Source organism: Adelges cooleyi, unplaced genomic scaffold, assembly GCF_023614345.1.
Source record: "Adelges cooleyi isolate 19-005CV unplaced genomic scaffold, UGA_ACOO_1.1 ACOO_flye_CR_arks_rails_tigmint_CR_PRNA_25, whole genome shotgun sequence".
In the NCBI taxonomy this organism is placed as follows: Eukaryota; Metazoa; Arthropoda; class Insecta; order Hemiptera; family Adelgidae; genus Adelges; species Adelges cooleyi.
The window spans coordinates 1,617,255-1,631,641 of record NW_026095915.1 but is presented as its reverse complement, the minus strand read 5'-3'; the positions used below and the strand labels follow the sequence as shown (position 1 = coordinate 1,631,641).

Genomic DNA, 14,387 nt, shown 5'->3' with positions numbered 1-14,387 from the left:
TTTTCAATTTCAATTTTAATTTCCAGCTCATTCCACATTTCATTCATACTAAAAATCAATACATACTATAATCGCATAAAGTGAAAGTGGAAAAAAGTATTTAAGAAGTGTATACCTAGTCTAGTTTAAATTATAAATTATTTAAAACATTATAGTAGTCGTGGTGATGATGTGATGATGATGACTAAAGAAATCAATAAATTGACAGCAGCTATTTATCTTTTATTTTTGTAAAACTAGTATCTAAAAGCGAATATGTAATGAAACCATCTCATAATGTCAGTGTTGGGTCTTTAAGGCCTAATAAGTAGTTTCAGCTAATGATGTTTATAAATAACATAAATTAACAACTAATAATACAATCAATTTTAATTATTTACCACAATCAAGTGTTTCTTCTTTAAACTGAATACCTATCGTTAACGGCTTGTGGAAATTTTCTTATCTAAGAGAGCTTTATCATTGTTTCATTCATACTAAAAATTGATAGATATTTTAATCACATTGAGTGACAGTGTTAAAAGTAAAACAATTATTTAAAAAGTTCATGGTATGGGTAGTTAAATAAAATATTTGTTTGATTAAAGCATGTTTTCCACATTTAAACTGTTAAAAATTGTGGTATTCGTAAGGATGATGCATTTCTTAAGTTAAAACAAACAATAAATTTGACAGCACAAAGTTTGAAAAAAGTTCAATCCTACTGTTATGAAACCAAAGCTGAAATTTGTAATATTTGGCTACTTAGTTATCATAACTACATACTCTACTATGTAATTTGTGAATAAAATTGTAATCGTTTACCTATCTGCCCGTACTTTTAATAATAAATAAATAATTTTAACCAACTTTCTTTTACCTATCTTAATAAAAAATATTCAATTAGCCAATGTACTCAGTTATAGATCATTTTTTTCATCTGAATTTATTTCTTCAGACATAATTTTATCGAGCACTGTACCTAGAATTTATTTATTTTTATTGCACTTACTTTGTTAACGCCAAGGTGTGTGTAAAACTCGCTGTAATCATTTCCCAAGAGAAATGTTTTTCTTTATTGCTATATATTGCTAGATATTATTAGATATTTATCTGTTTTTTACACTCATTAAATGCTTTTCTTTTGATATGCAGTGCAATATTATTGCTTTTTCCTCTTCGGAAATATTAGAAACACGGGCTCGTTTTACTTTTTCTCACTACTCATCGTTATTTTAAATAAATAAAAATAATTACAAATGTAAATATAAAAAGGAAAGTAATAATAAAGTTATAATACTTTAAATATAATATTATAAATTTAAGTTCAATCAAAAAATTACTATCACTTGTTATCTCAACATTTTCGACTGATATGAACATAGCAACATTGATAAAAACGGTAAGAATCCCATTAACTATTACACATGTAGCTATGAAATACATAGTTATTGTCTGGGCAATACGTACTTTATGTGCTGCCAAATAATTGGTTATGGGCTACATAATTAAGTAAACATATAGATTACTCATCAAGCAATGATATGTAACACATAGAGTTAGGACTGTGGTCTGTGCGTACGGGCAAAAGTGTAATTTTTCCATGTTTTTTGGTTTTTTCTTAATAAAAAAAAATGTTTTGACTACAGATTTTCGAGGAAATTGTATGTTATGTTATAGTCCCATTCTAGATCTACCTTTGGTCTAATTTTCATACACAAACCTCTAAAACTTTGCAAGCGAAAGAAAAAAAATCTACACCTTCTAGGAGAAAGGGTGTACGATAATTGTTTATAGGTTGTCCACGTTTGTAGGTTGTACTATGTCTTAAGAATATTCTATTCAAATTTGGAACCATTTTGACTATTTTGAAAAAAGATATGGAGCCTTTTATACATCTTATCCGCTAGGATAAACTTTTTAGTTACGCAGAGTTTTAAAAAGGTTAATGCAGCAAAGGAAGTCAAAATTAAGTTAAAGGGCAGTACACTATCTAATGTGTCTTAATTCTAATATTATTTTTAAATTATATAATTAATTAGTGTGTAGGTACCTGTAAAGCGTACTGAAAAAAAATTTAAATGTTTTGATGTGCATTTTTGTTTAAAATTTGTTGATTTTATTATTATTTAATACTTACCAATAAAATACCTTATTTTTTTTTAATTAAAAATAGTAAAAATAATTGCTTGAAGGAAAACAAGTAAATTTCAGATAAATCCACTTTGTTGTTCCACCATTAAAAAAAGGTAAAAAATAAAATGGTCTCGTATAAAAAAAATGGTATTGTAAATTACATATAGTTTCAATATTTTATTTATTTTGCTGTGAGGATCAACCTCACGGATAGAAATATCATAACTTAAAAAAAAAACTTTAAAAAATATTTCAGTAGGTACATTTACTTAAGTACTTTTTACCGTATTGTACATATTATATGTAATCAAATGTCTTCAAATTAGTAGGCAAATTGGTATTTTTAGTAGGGACTTCTGAAATAATTACTTAAAAATGTATTTAATAGGTTTTATATAATATAATAGGTATTAAACATTTTTGGTATTTTTTCAAATCTATTTAATTGGCCAGCAAGTTAAAATTAGAAATCAACCCACTTTTTTACATTGTTTGTTTTGCTTAGAAAAATATATTTTAGTGGTTGGCACCCACAGAGAAAAAATATACTGGTTTTTTTTATTCATATTTTGTACCTTTATATGTATATTAACTTATCTCATCAATTACTATTATAAATGTAATAAATTAATTTTAAAATTATAATTTTTTTTTTAATATTGAAATATTTTATGATTGACGGAAGGAAATCAAATTAACACAATTTTTTTTAAATTATATTCTTAGCGTTCGAAATTGAATTCTAGCGTTTAGTAATATTAAACCGTACTATAAAGATGTAATCGTGTATTTTAATTTTTTTCGTATTACATAAAGTTTATTAAAAAAACGAATTTATTTTTTAATTATTAATTTTTAAATTAGTAATAATTTGATTATACTTTTTCCACGTTTTAGTTTTTGTTTCGCCTTTTTCCGTACTACACTATTTAAATGTAAAAATGTTCATAAACAAAATAGCCAAGTACATAGAAAAAAAAAAAACAATTTTAGATATTTTAGAACGTTGGTATAATAATGTTCGCCAAACAACCGTGGAACGTTCGAGAATTTTCTATTGCCCTACTCGTGCAGGCTCGGTGGACTGGCGGTGTAGGGGAGACGGCGTCGACGCAGCGCTCGAACGTAGCCGAACGTTCTAGAGCATTGTATTGGCTATATAAACGAAATCGGCGGGCCGGCCAGCGACAGTTTGAATTCAAAGCGACTACCGAGCGATACACATACCGTGCGAACAAACGCGTTGCATAATATTTTTCTGCGTGTGTGATTTTCTTAAACGTTTCAAGTTTATTTTTTTTTCAATTAAATTGAAAACGACTTTTCCGTCAGCGGTAGTACAAAACGCGAAAACATGGTCGCGAAAACGGCAATCGGCATCGACCTGGGAACGACGTACTCGTGCGTGGGAGTGTGGCAAAACGGCAAAGTGGAGATCATCGCCAACGACCAAGGCAACCGGACCACCCCCAGTTATGTGGCGTTCACGGACACCGAACGGCTGATCGGGGACGGAGCGAAAAACCAAGTGGCCATGAACCCCGGCAACACGGTGTTCGACGCCAAACGGCTGATAGGCCGGCGATTCGACGACGAGAAAATACAGGCGGACATGAAGCACTGGCCCTTCAGGGTGGTCGACGATTGTGGAAAGCCGAAAATCCAAGTGGAGTTCAAAGGCGAGCGCAAAGTATTTGCCCCGGAAGAGATCAGCTCGATGGTGTTGACCAAAATGAAAGAGACCGCCGAAGCCTATCTGGGTAAAAACGTCACCGACGCAGTGATCACAGTGCCCGCATACTTCAATGACTCGCAGAGACAAGCCACCAAGGACGCTGGCGCCATAGCCGGCTTGAATGTCATGAGAATAATAAACGAGCCCACGGCCGCTGCTTTGGCTTACGGTTTGGACAAACATCTCGCGGGCGAAAGAAACGTACTGATATTCGATTTAGGCGGCGGTACGTTTGACGTGTCTGTGTTGCAAATCGACGAGGGGTCGATATTCGAAGTGAAATCCACCGCCGGAGACACGCATCTGGGAGGCGAAGATTTCGACAACAGGCTGGTCTCGCACTTGGCCGAAGAGTTCAAGAGGAAGTTCAACAGGGACGTCAAGAGCAACCCCAGGGCACTGAGACGCCTGCGAACGGCCGCCGAAAGAGCCAAGCGAACGTTATCGTCGAGCTCGGAAGCAACAATTGAAATCGACGCCCTAATGGAAGGCATTGATTTCTATACAAGAGTGTCTCGCGCTCGTTTCGAAGAACTGTGCGCGGATCTGTTTCGGTCCACTCTTCAGCCCGTGGAGAAGGCGTTGGCCGACGCCAAACTGGACAAGGGAGCTATACACGACGTGGTGTTGGTCGGCGGATCGACCAGAATACCCAAGATCCAAAACCTGTTGCAAAACTATTTCTGCGGCAAGTCCCTTAACCTTTCTATCAATCCCGACGAGGCAGTAGCATACGGTGCTGCTGTTCAAGCTGCGATTCTTAGCGGAGACACGAGTTCGGCGATCCAAGACGTTTTGCTGGTCGACGTCACTCCGCTGTCGTTGGGAATCGAAACGGCCGGTGGCGTTATGACCAAAATTGTCGAGAGGAACTGTACAATTCCGTGCAAACAAACACAGACGTTCACCACGTACGCGGACAATCAACCGGCAGTCACTATACGAGTATTCGAAGGAGAAAGAGCAATGACCAAGGACAACAACCTGTTGGGAACATTTGATCTGACCGGAATACCTCCAGCGCCCAGGGGAGTGCCCAAAATCGACGTGACATTCGATTTGGACGCTAATGGCATTCTAAATGTTTCGGCCAAGGACAACAGCTCTGGTCGTTCGAAAAATATTGTCATCAAAAACGACAAAGGCCGGTTGTCTCAAGCGGAAATCGATCGTATGCTCAACGAGGCCGAGCGGTACAAAGAAGAAGACCAAAGACAAAGGGTGAACATAGCCGCTAAGAACCAATTGGAAAGCTATGTGTTCGGCGTGAAACAAGCTTTGGACGACGCTGGAGACAAGCTCGGCGAGTCCGAAAAGAACGCAGCCAAACAAGAATGCGATACCGTGATACAGTGGCTGGACAACAATCAGCTGGCTGATAAAGATGAGTACGAGTACAAACTGAAGGAACTGCAAGGAAAGTGTTCCGCGTTGATGATGAAGATGCACGGCGGACAAGCAGGCGGAGCTCAGATGCCAGGAGCAGGCGGTTTCCCAGGATCTCAGTCTCGAGGGCCAACTGTTGAAGAAGTCGATTAAAATGTTGTATGCATATAAATATTTTGCTTCTACATAATTGTAAAGAAATGGTAGCATAGTAAAATTATTAAATTTATTGTACAATTTACACGCATGTTCCTATTGTAAAAAAATTGTTTTTTGTAAATATAAATATAAGTGTAAAATTAATAGATATTGTAATATTAGTGTTTGATTTGTTAATGCATTAATAAATAAATACTCATTTTTTTTAAAAATTATAAATGAACATGGAGTTTTTAAAAAATTATTATTATGATAGAATGTCTTGTGGTACTAGCATTAAGTTTATATTTTAGATACCTACACGACAAAATTGAAATTAAACTACTGATATTATTTAAGCAAACGTACACACACACATAATCTACTGTAAGTTTTATGATGGTCAGAAGCATAACACCTATAAACTAACATACATGTACTTATGAATAATATAGTTCATTCTCTTCTAATTAGTTAACAAAAATAATTGATTAAGCGTATAGATATTAAATTAATCATTTATTAGTTATGAGCTATAATATGTTGAATACCTAATTTAATTAACTAAAGTATAACTGATATTGAAATTAGATATACAGTCTACAGCTAACATGAATTCCATGTTTATTGTCTAAATTTAATAGATTCGGTTAGGTTAGTTAGGTCATCAATAGAATTCTCTCTTTATCTCTTAAATAAAGAAAAACAAATAAAGATGTCTCTGTTATTGTTAAAGCCGCGTCTAAACATTAGAATGAGAACCAACATATGAGCCAAAAATAAATTAAGTACAAAAAAGTATTTATAATTTGTATTCTGTTACAAATTCTGGGAATGTAAATGAATATATTAATATAGATTTGTTTTTCAAACATTAATCCATCTAAATATTATGTACTACTAAAATTAAATAATAATTTATCTTACATTAATTGTAGTCTAATAGACTAAATTAAGGGATAATGGTCAGAAAAGAATGAGTTCTTTGGTAACTTTACTAGGTTACAGTAGTAAACGGATTTTTGATTGAATGATTCAATTGATGGGGGGGAGATTTAAACCTAAATGTTTTTTTATGATGTGAAAACCTAGTTCAAACGTTGTAAGCGTTTAACTTGAATTGATTTTTATTTGAAAATAACATTCACAATCTGTACACGAAGAAAAATATGCAATAAGCAAATATAGGTTAACAATGTAAATAATGACTTGGAGGCAACGAGTAGAGAAGCTATCCGGTGATCCTTTAGTCTATATTTTATTATTAAATAAAACTGCACAAGCTAATAGTTTTCGACACACTTTTATGTACATTGGTAAAACATATAAATGGTGGTATAATGGCGGTCATTCTGTGAAAGAAAAAGCCATAGGTACACCAAAAAACTCATTAAAAAAAAATGAATTTTTGTTTCAGTTAAATGCAAATACACCAAAAAAAATCATACAACTTTTCCCTCTAATCTATTAAAAAATACATATTATTTATTAAATATTTAACAAAAAAATATCTATAACCAGCTCATAACAACATTATTTATTTTATTGTATTATATTTGTATTTAAATAATTAAACACAATCGTCTGGTTGGCTTTGGTTGTATGTGCGATAAGTGTTAGTTGAATTTGTACGAACACAACTGTGTAAGTAACTACTGCGTGTCTAACTAAGTAATTTCCGATATGACAACCATAATGTTGTGATGACATCGGCGCAGTTAGAGGGATCAGCTAGGTTCAGATTATTTAAACATTTTCAAAGGTTCCTGAGAATTTTGGTAAAAATTAACAATCGTCACTTGGAGGCTATGCTTTAAGGGTTGTTGTCATTTTTTTTGAAAGCCTGAAAGAGTTTAAAAGGATTCAAAAACTTCTCTAACCCCTCCTCTTCGAATTGCGCCAATAGTGGCGACACTTGATAGGTATCAAGTAAGTCTCAAATCGGCTGTTGAATTGGCTTCGAGTATAATTATATATTACAAATTAATTATAACAAAACTAATAAAATAAAAGGTTTTAAAAATATTTCTACTAAATCATAATTTCTTCTATACAAACATTTAGCTATCTATTAACTGTGTATGTATTTGGTTTTTAGGCCCACGTTAGCTCTAGCCCATTTTTAGTTACACTCATAAATATATTTATATTTATAAGAAAAAGTTAAATATAAATACAGGGTAATTCATTAAGGATAACACACTAATTTTCTCGGAATATATTAATAATTTGAACAATATTTTTTTCCAAGATTTTTTGGTACACATTGTACTATATTTTTCAATATTTTGAAAATTTTTATCACCAATCCTTAAAGGCCAAAAAGGGGGATTTTAGTTTTTTTTTAATGGCAACATATTATGTTTTTAATTACATACATTTGTAGACAAAAAATAAAAAAAACATTTCAGCGTTTGAATTTTCATTTATTTGTTCATTTGTTATATTTAGATAAAAGTGATGAAATTGAATAAAATCACTTTCAAATAAACGCTTTGATGCATATTTGTAAATACAGCACCTCAATTTAATACTTTCTCAATTTGCTGGTTTACACTGTGCTTGGTTTGCACTGTATTGGTTTGAAAATACTAACTACTTACTTGCATCGAAGCGTTTATTCGAAAGTGATTTTATCACTTTCAGATTTAAAAATTCCTGTAAACTTGTGACCTCCCGTCCCCTCTTTGCCCCGACCCCACTGTACTGTTTTTTTATAAGTTGTAATAACATTAATTGTTTAAAATTTATCACACTATTAGGAAACAGTTATACTATACCTCAATAAGATGATTGAAATCGGTCGATTTTTTTGACGATTTAAACCTAAAAAGCCCGACAAAATTCCTGACAAGATGGTCCAATTGAATTTTTGTAAAAGTAACTATTTGAGTTTTTGGACCTCATTTCTGGGTTATTTTGAAATCGATATTTTCATATTTCAATTAAAATTGTGTTTAAATCATTTTTGAATTTTTTAATATTCACATCATTGGCATTTTTAAGTAAATGAAGCAGTTATTCAAAAACCGACTTCCACTATAACCCTGAAAAAATGACGATCAACTCTATTAATTTTTTTTCAGAATAAAAATCTGATCACTACTAAGAAGGCTTAATTTTGTCAGGCTTTTAGATCTAAATTGTTTTTTTGTAGAAACAAACTGACAATTACTTGTAGAAAAACTTATTCAAGTTCAAAATTATACCTAATTGAACCTTGTACAAATTAACATGAAAATAAATTGACACGGTTGAAATTAATTAAAACGGCTTCTTTAAAAATAGTGTCTATACAATACCCCTTAAAAACGGCCCGCTTTTAATCCCCAAAACAAATACAATATGACACAAGTTTTTTATTCTAATAATTTAATTCATTGTGTAATAAGTAATAACAATTTCTTTATCATGTATGTAAATATTCATTTTTAAATGATATTTGGTCGATAAATTATTGGTAAACAAGACACTTCTTTATTATCTATGACCAAAGGTCCACGGTGGTACCACGGGTTAACCAGAGTAACCACATTGTTCTGTGATAGCGTGGCCCGTGTTATCAATTAACCCAAAACAATAATATTAAGCATCAAACAACATCAAAAATTAAAAGAATAATAATACTGTGTTCTGTGGCAACGCTATCTTTCTTAGTTCATTTTGATAATATAATTTATCACAACTAATATTAATGTTAAATAATAAATTTGGAATTGGTTTTAGAATCATAATTTTTACAAAAAGTGATTTTTTAGCTTTTTTAAATTACTCAAGATTATCTCACATTCTATGTACGTACTAATTGAAAAATTGCCACTAAATTAAAATATAAGATAATATAATATTTTATTTGTTTTAGTTTTTGTTGTAGTGTTTTGCATTGTTTGTAGTGTGAATGAACGAAACGTGCAACAACAATCTCAAAGACATATTATCGACAGGAATTGAAAAAGACATACTGAATATGGCTAACTACGAAGTGGATGTATTGGAAATGGCTAACAGAAAATTTAACCTATTGGAAATTGACACTATAGAGCCATTTGTTGGCTGGAAAATTGCTGATCATGTACTTGAATCATACAATCTAAATTGCGCAATAACCCGGAAAAATCCTCAAAAAGAATGGTCTAGAAACAAACTCAAGTAAGGAAATTTTTAATAACTTACAATAATTGAAGAATTCGCATTTCGTGTACATAAAATGAAGTTGTGTTGCTGTAGTTAAATATTTATATTGTTTGACATTTCATCAATAAATCTTCATTAAACCTCATTAAATAGGACTTGATCAAATCAATATAACTTAGACTAATATAATTTGATACTTTAATATTGTTTAGCTTATTGTTAAACTATTTTTAACTTGGTATAAAATCAAGACCAATAATCGCAGGACAATCTCTTTTTACAACATAATATTATATTTTTATGTTTGATCTTTTAATTCTGTTTTTTAACTGCGAGGAATTTGGTACAAACTAAATAGTAACTAATTATTTTTTTTGATAGAGAATGTGTCCTTGTGTTTGTGCTTAGGAAAAAAATCTTGCTTATAAAACCGATACCAATTATAACGATACCTAGCTATCAATAGTATTGATAATAATTGATTTAACGGATAATTTTTTTTATTGTGCTAGTATTTGTCTGCGCTGTTTTTTAATTTGCTCTTCTTAGTCTTGTTCTTCGTTTGCAATGCACAGAATTTGCACTGTACTAGTATTTATTCGGCTTTAATAATAGGAAAGTATTCGTCTAGCCTATTCAGTGTTTGGTATTATATTTTATTAATCCATTTTTCAAGTAATTAAAAATCGAATAGTGGTTTTAATAAAACTGGCGGACTATTGTGCTCAAAAAGAAAATTTTAAAAAGGAAAACCAAAAAATGTAATAAGTACTAATGTTTAAAATAAATATAAATTCACTGTTCAAATTATCTTTATATTGACCACTACTTAATATTTTTGTTACAATTTTCTGTATAACTGAATAGATTTACAAATTTTAAATTGATAAGTATATACCTAAGTATAATTATTCGTGTTTTAGATGTAAGGCGCAAACTATACCGTTGTCTGTCGGTATTGTTTATTATTTATTAGTACTAATATAAATCACACATGGGGCCATCCATTATAAACTGTATATTACTAATAATAATAATATGTTCAATATTACTTTTTAAAAATAAATGTACTTTTTTTTCAAATTACTTAAAAAAAAAAAAACCATGCGACATATGATATAACGTAAGAATAATATTAAAATAAGTATAATTTCACCGTTAAAACTTATAATTGTTATTCAATAACGTTTACCGCTGTTTAATAATTTTTTCCTAATTAAAAACATGTTAAGCAACCTATACATTTGTATTAAATTGTATTACCAATCAATGTGTACAATTTTTACCTCTTGTCTATAACAGAGAAAATGGACTGACATCCACATTGCTGTAGTAGTGTTATAGCTATCTTATGTTTTTTTTTTTTTTAGAGGCGACACACATAAAGACAAATCAAATATTCAAACTGAAAGAGACAAATTAATTGGGGATGTCTTCAAAAGGAACACAGAAACCGTTAATCATGAACAGTTTGAATGTGGACTAACGAATGACGTTGAAAATCTAAGACGTTCGTTCGAGTGTAACGAGTGTCACAAGATGTTTATTACCAAAAGTAAAATCATGAGTCATTTTGCAAAAAAACACATGTCTTGTAATACAAAGCCAAAGCCCTGGCTTGGAAAAACAATAGATAATAGTCCGGACAGCAGTAGAAAATTTGTCAACAGTATTGAAAGCAATTCTGGGTAATTCTTCATGATTTAATGTTATTAAAAACTGTTTATGTATTGTAATTTTATTGCAAAAACTTTAATTAGTATCTTATGGTTGTGTTTCAGAGGTGTCGGACATATTGACAAATCAAATATCAAAACTACAATAGACAAATTAAATGAACACGTTTTCGAACTGAAAATGAAAACCATACATGATGAACAGGTCGGTTCTAGAATAACGGAGGACGTTGTAAATCTAAAAAGTTTCTTCGTATGTAACGCGTGTCCAAAGATGTTTGTTGCCAAAAGTAAAATCATGAGTCATTTTGCGAAAACACACACGTCTTGTATTACAAAGCCAAAGCCCTGGCTTAGAAAAACAATAGACAAAAGTCTGGACAGCAGTCAACAAATTGTCAACAGTATTGAAAGCAATTCTGGGTATTTCTTCATGATTTAATGTTCTTAAAAATATTATATAGGTATTTGTAATTTTAGTATGATATATTTGAATTTTAGACACGACAGACGTATCGACAAATCGAAGACTAAAACTGAAAGAGACAAATCCACTGGCCGTGTGCTCAAAACGGAAATAGAAACCGTAGACAATAAACAGGTGGATTCCGGACTAACGAAGCATGTAAATCCAACACGATCGTTCGACTGCAACACGTGCCAGCATAGGTTTGCTACCAAAAAGCATATCGTCCGTCATTTTGTGAAATCGCATACATCTTGTAACGTAAAGCCAAAACCCTGTCTTAGAACGACTGGAGACGAAAACGAGTACAGCAGTGGAAAAGCGTACGCTAGAAATAAAGACGGCCGCTTCGATTGCGATGTCTGTGTGAGAACGTTTTTGTTCAAATCGCAACTGATAATTCACGAGCGCGTGCACACTGGAGAAAAACCGTACAAATGTAGAATTTGCAGTAGCTCTTTTGCCAGCAAAATAGTTCTCAGGAGACACGAGCGCGTGCACCCAGGCGAAAAACCATTCAGATGTAGCGTTTGCGCAAGAGAATTTTCCCGGCACGACAATCTCAAGAGACACGAGCTGGTGCACACCGGTGAGAAACAATTCAAATGTGATGTCTGTACAAGATTATTCGCCTATAGACATTGCCTCAAGTTACACGAGCGTGTGCACACCGGCGAAAAGCCCTACAAATGCTCTGTGTGTGAAAAAGCCTTTAGCACACACGATAACCTCAAGATACATAATCGCCTGCATACCGATGCGAGACCATACAAATGTAAGGTTTGCCCAAAATCTTTCCGCAACTACACAAACCTCAAGACGCATAATTTCCTGCACACCGGCGAGAAACCATATGGATGTTACCTCTGCGAAAAATCTTTTAACCAGCGGCAAAACCTCAACAGACATCACAAGAATGTACACACTGATAAAAAATACAAGTGTGACAAATGTAAAAAATCTTTTAACCGGAAGCATTATCTCAAGCGGCATCAGGATATTGTACACACCGACAAGAAATACAAATGTGATAAATGTAAAAAATCCTATAGTCGACGTGCTTATTACAATAAGCATCAAGCAAAAACAAATTGTTAAAGCGTTGTAGTAAACTTCATCGCTTTTACTGCCATTTTGTAGTTATAAAATAAAAAAAAAATGTCTATTAAAATTTTTACTTTTTCGCACAAGGGCTGGAGTTAATATTTTCATTAGAAAAACACCCTTAATTACAACCATACTGTATGCTGTATTGTTAAATAGCAAATTGAAAATTTACTAGCACAGTGAAAACAAATCAATGTGTGGTCTTGACTCTTGGACCACTATAATCATTTTTATAATTTAAAGTAATCATATTAGTACTTAGACATAGATAGTTTAGAAATTATTGCGAAAACAGTACTGAGAGCAGTTTAATATTAAAAAAAAAAAAACAAATTTAATAGGAGAGGAGAAAAGTTTAATGTTCAACTATCATACTTGTTAATCGTTTTACATAAGATATGATAAAAAAAAAATAATTTGGCCACTTGTAATGTGATTTTTAAAGCTTTGTACAATTAAAAAAATCGTCATCTCTGAGACCGATGAACGGATTTTGTGAATTATGGTCTTATTTGAATCGCCTCGGTGTGTAGGAGTGCAGTGAACAGTTTCAGACCTTTATCTCAAATAATTCATTCACTACAGAGCTTCAAATTTGTATATTAACATAAAAAGACATTTTTCCCAATTAAATTATTATACAATTTTTTTAATTAACTGCTTATAATAATAAAATATGTATATTATAATGAACTCACCAAAGATTAAGAAATCAATTAAGTCTGAAATTCTCAGTTGAAAATATAAGTCAATTAATATTTTGAGTTAAGTCACTAACAAAGGTGAGCGTTTTGCAGGTTAAGGGTACATTTTTTTTTTAAAGTTATTATTTTGAATTTAGTAGGTATATTTAATTTTTAAGACAATCACGATTAATGAGGATATTTTTTTCATATTTCTATCATTTTGTAAAAATCAAAACACTCATTTTAACACGGTTTTACTCTTGAAAACGTTTTTGTTATTTCATTTATTATTTACCATTTTTAGTATTTTCCAGAGGACTGTGAAATTTTGTTACTTAAATGGAAACGTATGTACTTAATTAACTTTTTGAAAGTAGAATATAATTTACTGAAAACGTTGACTCGTCGATAATCAATTTTGGATAGTAGCTTTTAAAGTTATTAAACCACCCTCTGTCTTCTTATTTTACCACTGAGTCCACTCAACTCTACATTGTCTACCCTTATTCTTAATATCAGATCTCTTCGGTTTTGTATCTCATCCTCTAGCAAAACTGTTCCCAGAGCACTCACTCTGGGGATCAAACTCCTCTTCACATTGCACCTTGCATGATCTGCCAGCCATTTGTAATTTTTCTCAACTCCCGTTCAGTTCCTATCATACAGTCCATTCTCAAACTCATCTTTCTTGCTGGGTTTCATATCGAATTGTAAGTAAAGTTATTTTAACAACGTGTAATTTTTGTATATTGTGTATTTATTTTGTTTTTTCCATTCTTATTTTAGTTTGTATATACAGGGTGTCACGGAAAGTTCTACCGAGCTTCAAATGAGACATTTAGGATGCTCTATGGGTACAAAAAATGGTCTTACGAAAAAAATAATTTCAGATTTGAAATCAGGAGAAAAAATCTTGTTGAATTGATATGTAATATGATTTTTTG

The 14,387-nt window shown here is 31.9% G+C and overlaps 2 protein-coding genes across 5 annotated transcripts; both read left to right on the top strand.

Moving 5' to 3' along the window:
• The first annotated feature begins 3,296 nt into the window (after positions 1–3,296).
• On the top strand, positions 3,297–5,614 carry LOC126837497 (heat shock protein 68-like). The gene has a single exon (XM_050571414.1). It carries the CDS (start codon positions 3,470–3,472, stop codon positions 5,387–5,389), a length of 1,920 nt encoding a protein of 639 aa, XP_050427371.1. The 5' UTR covers positions 3,297–3,469; the 3' UTR covers positions 5,390–5,614.
• A 3,267-nt stretch (positions 5,615–8,881) lies between these two features.
• Positions 8,882–12,840, top strand: LOC126837510 (zinc finger protein OZF-like). Of its 4 annotated transcripts, none has more exons than XM_050571435.1 (5): positions 8,960–9,168; positions 9,268–9,523; positions 10,879–11,196; positions 11,290–11,607; positions 11,686–12,840. In XM_050571435.1, the coding sequence occupies exons 2-5, from the start codon at positions 9,273–9,275 to the stop codon at positions 12,746–12,748; spliced, it is 1,950 nt and encodes a 649-aa protein (XP_050427392.1). In that variant the 5' UTR covers positions 8,960–9,168; positions 9,268–9,272; the 3' UTR covers positions 12,749–12,840. The 4 variants fall into 4 exon arrangements, with proteins under 4 accessions (XP_050427393.1, XP_050427392.1, XP_050427391.1 ...); XM_050571434.1 differs by having other exon boundaries at positions 9,249–9,523; XM_050571433.1 differs by having other exon boundaries at positions 9,237–9,523.
• The last annotated feature ends 1,547 nt before the right edge of the window (positions 12,841–14,387 follow it).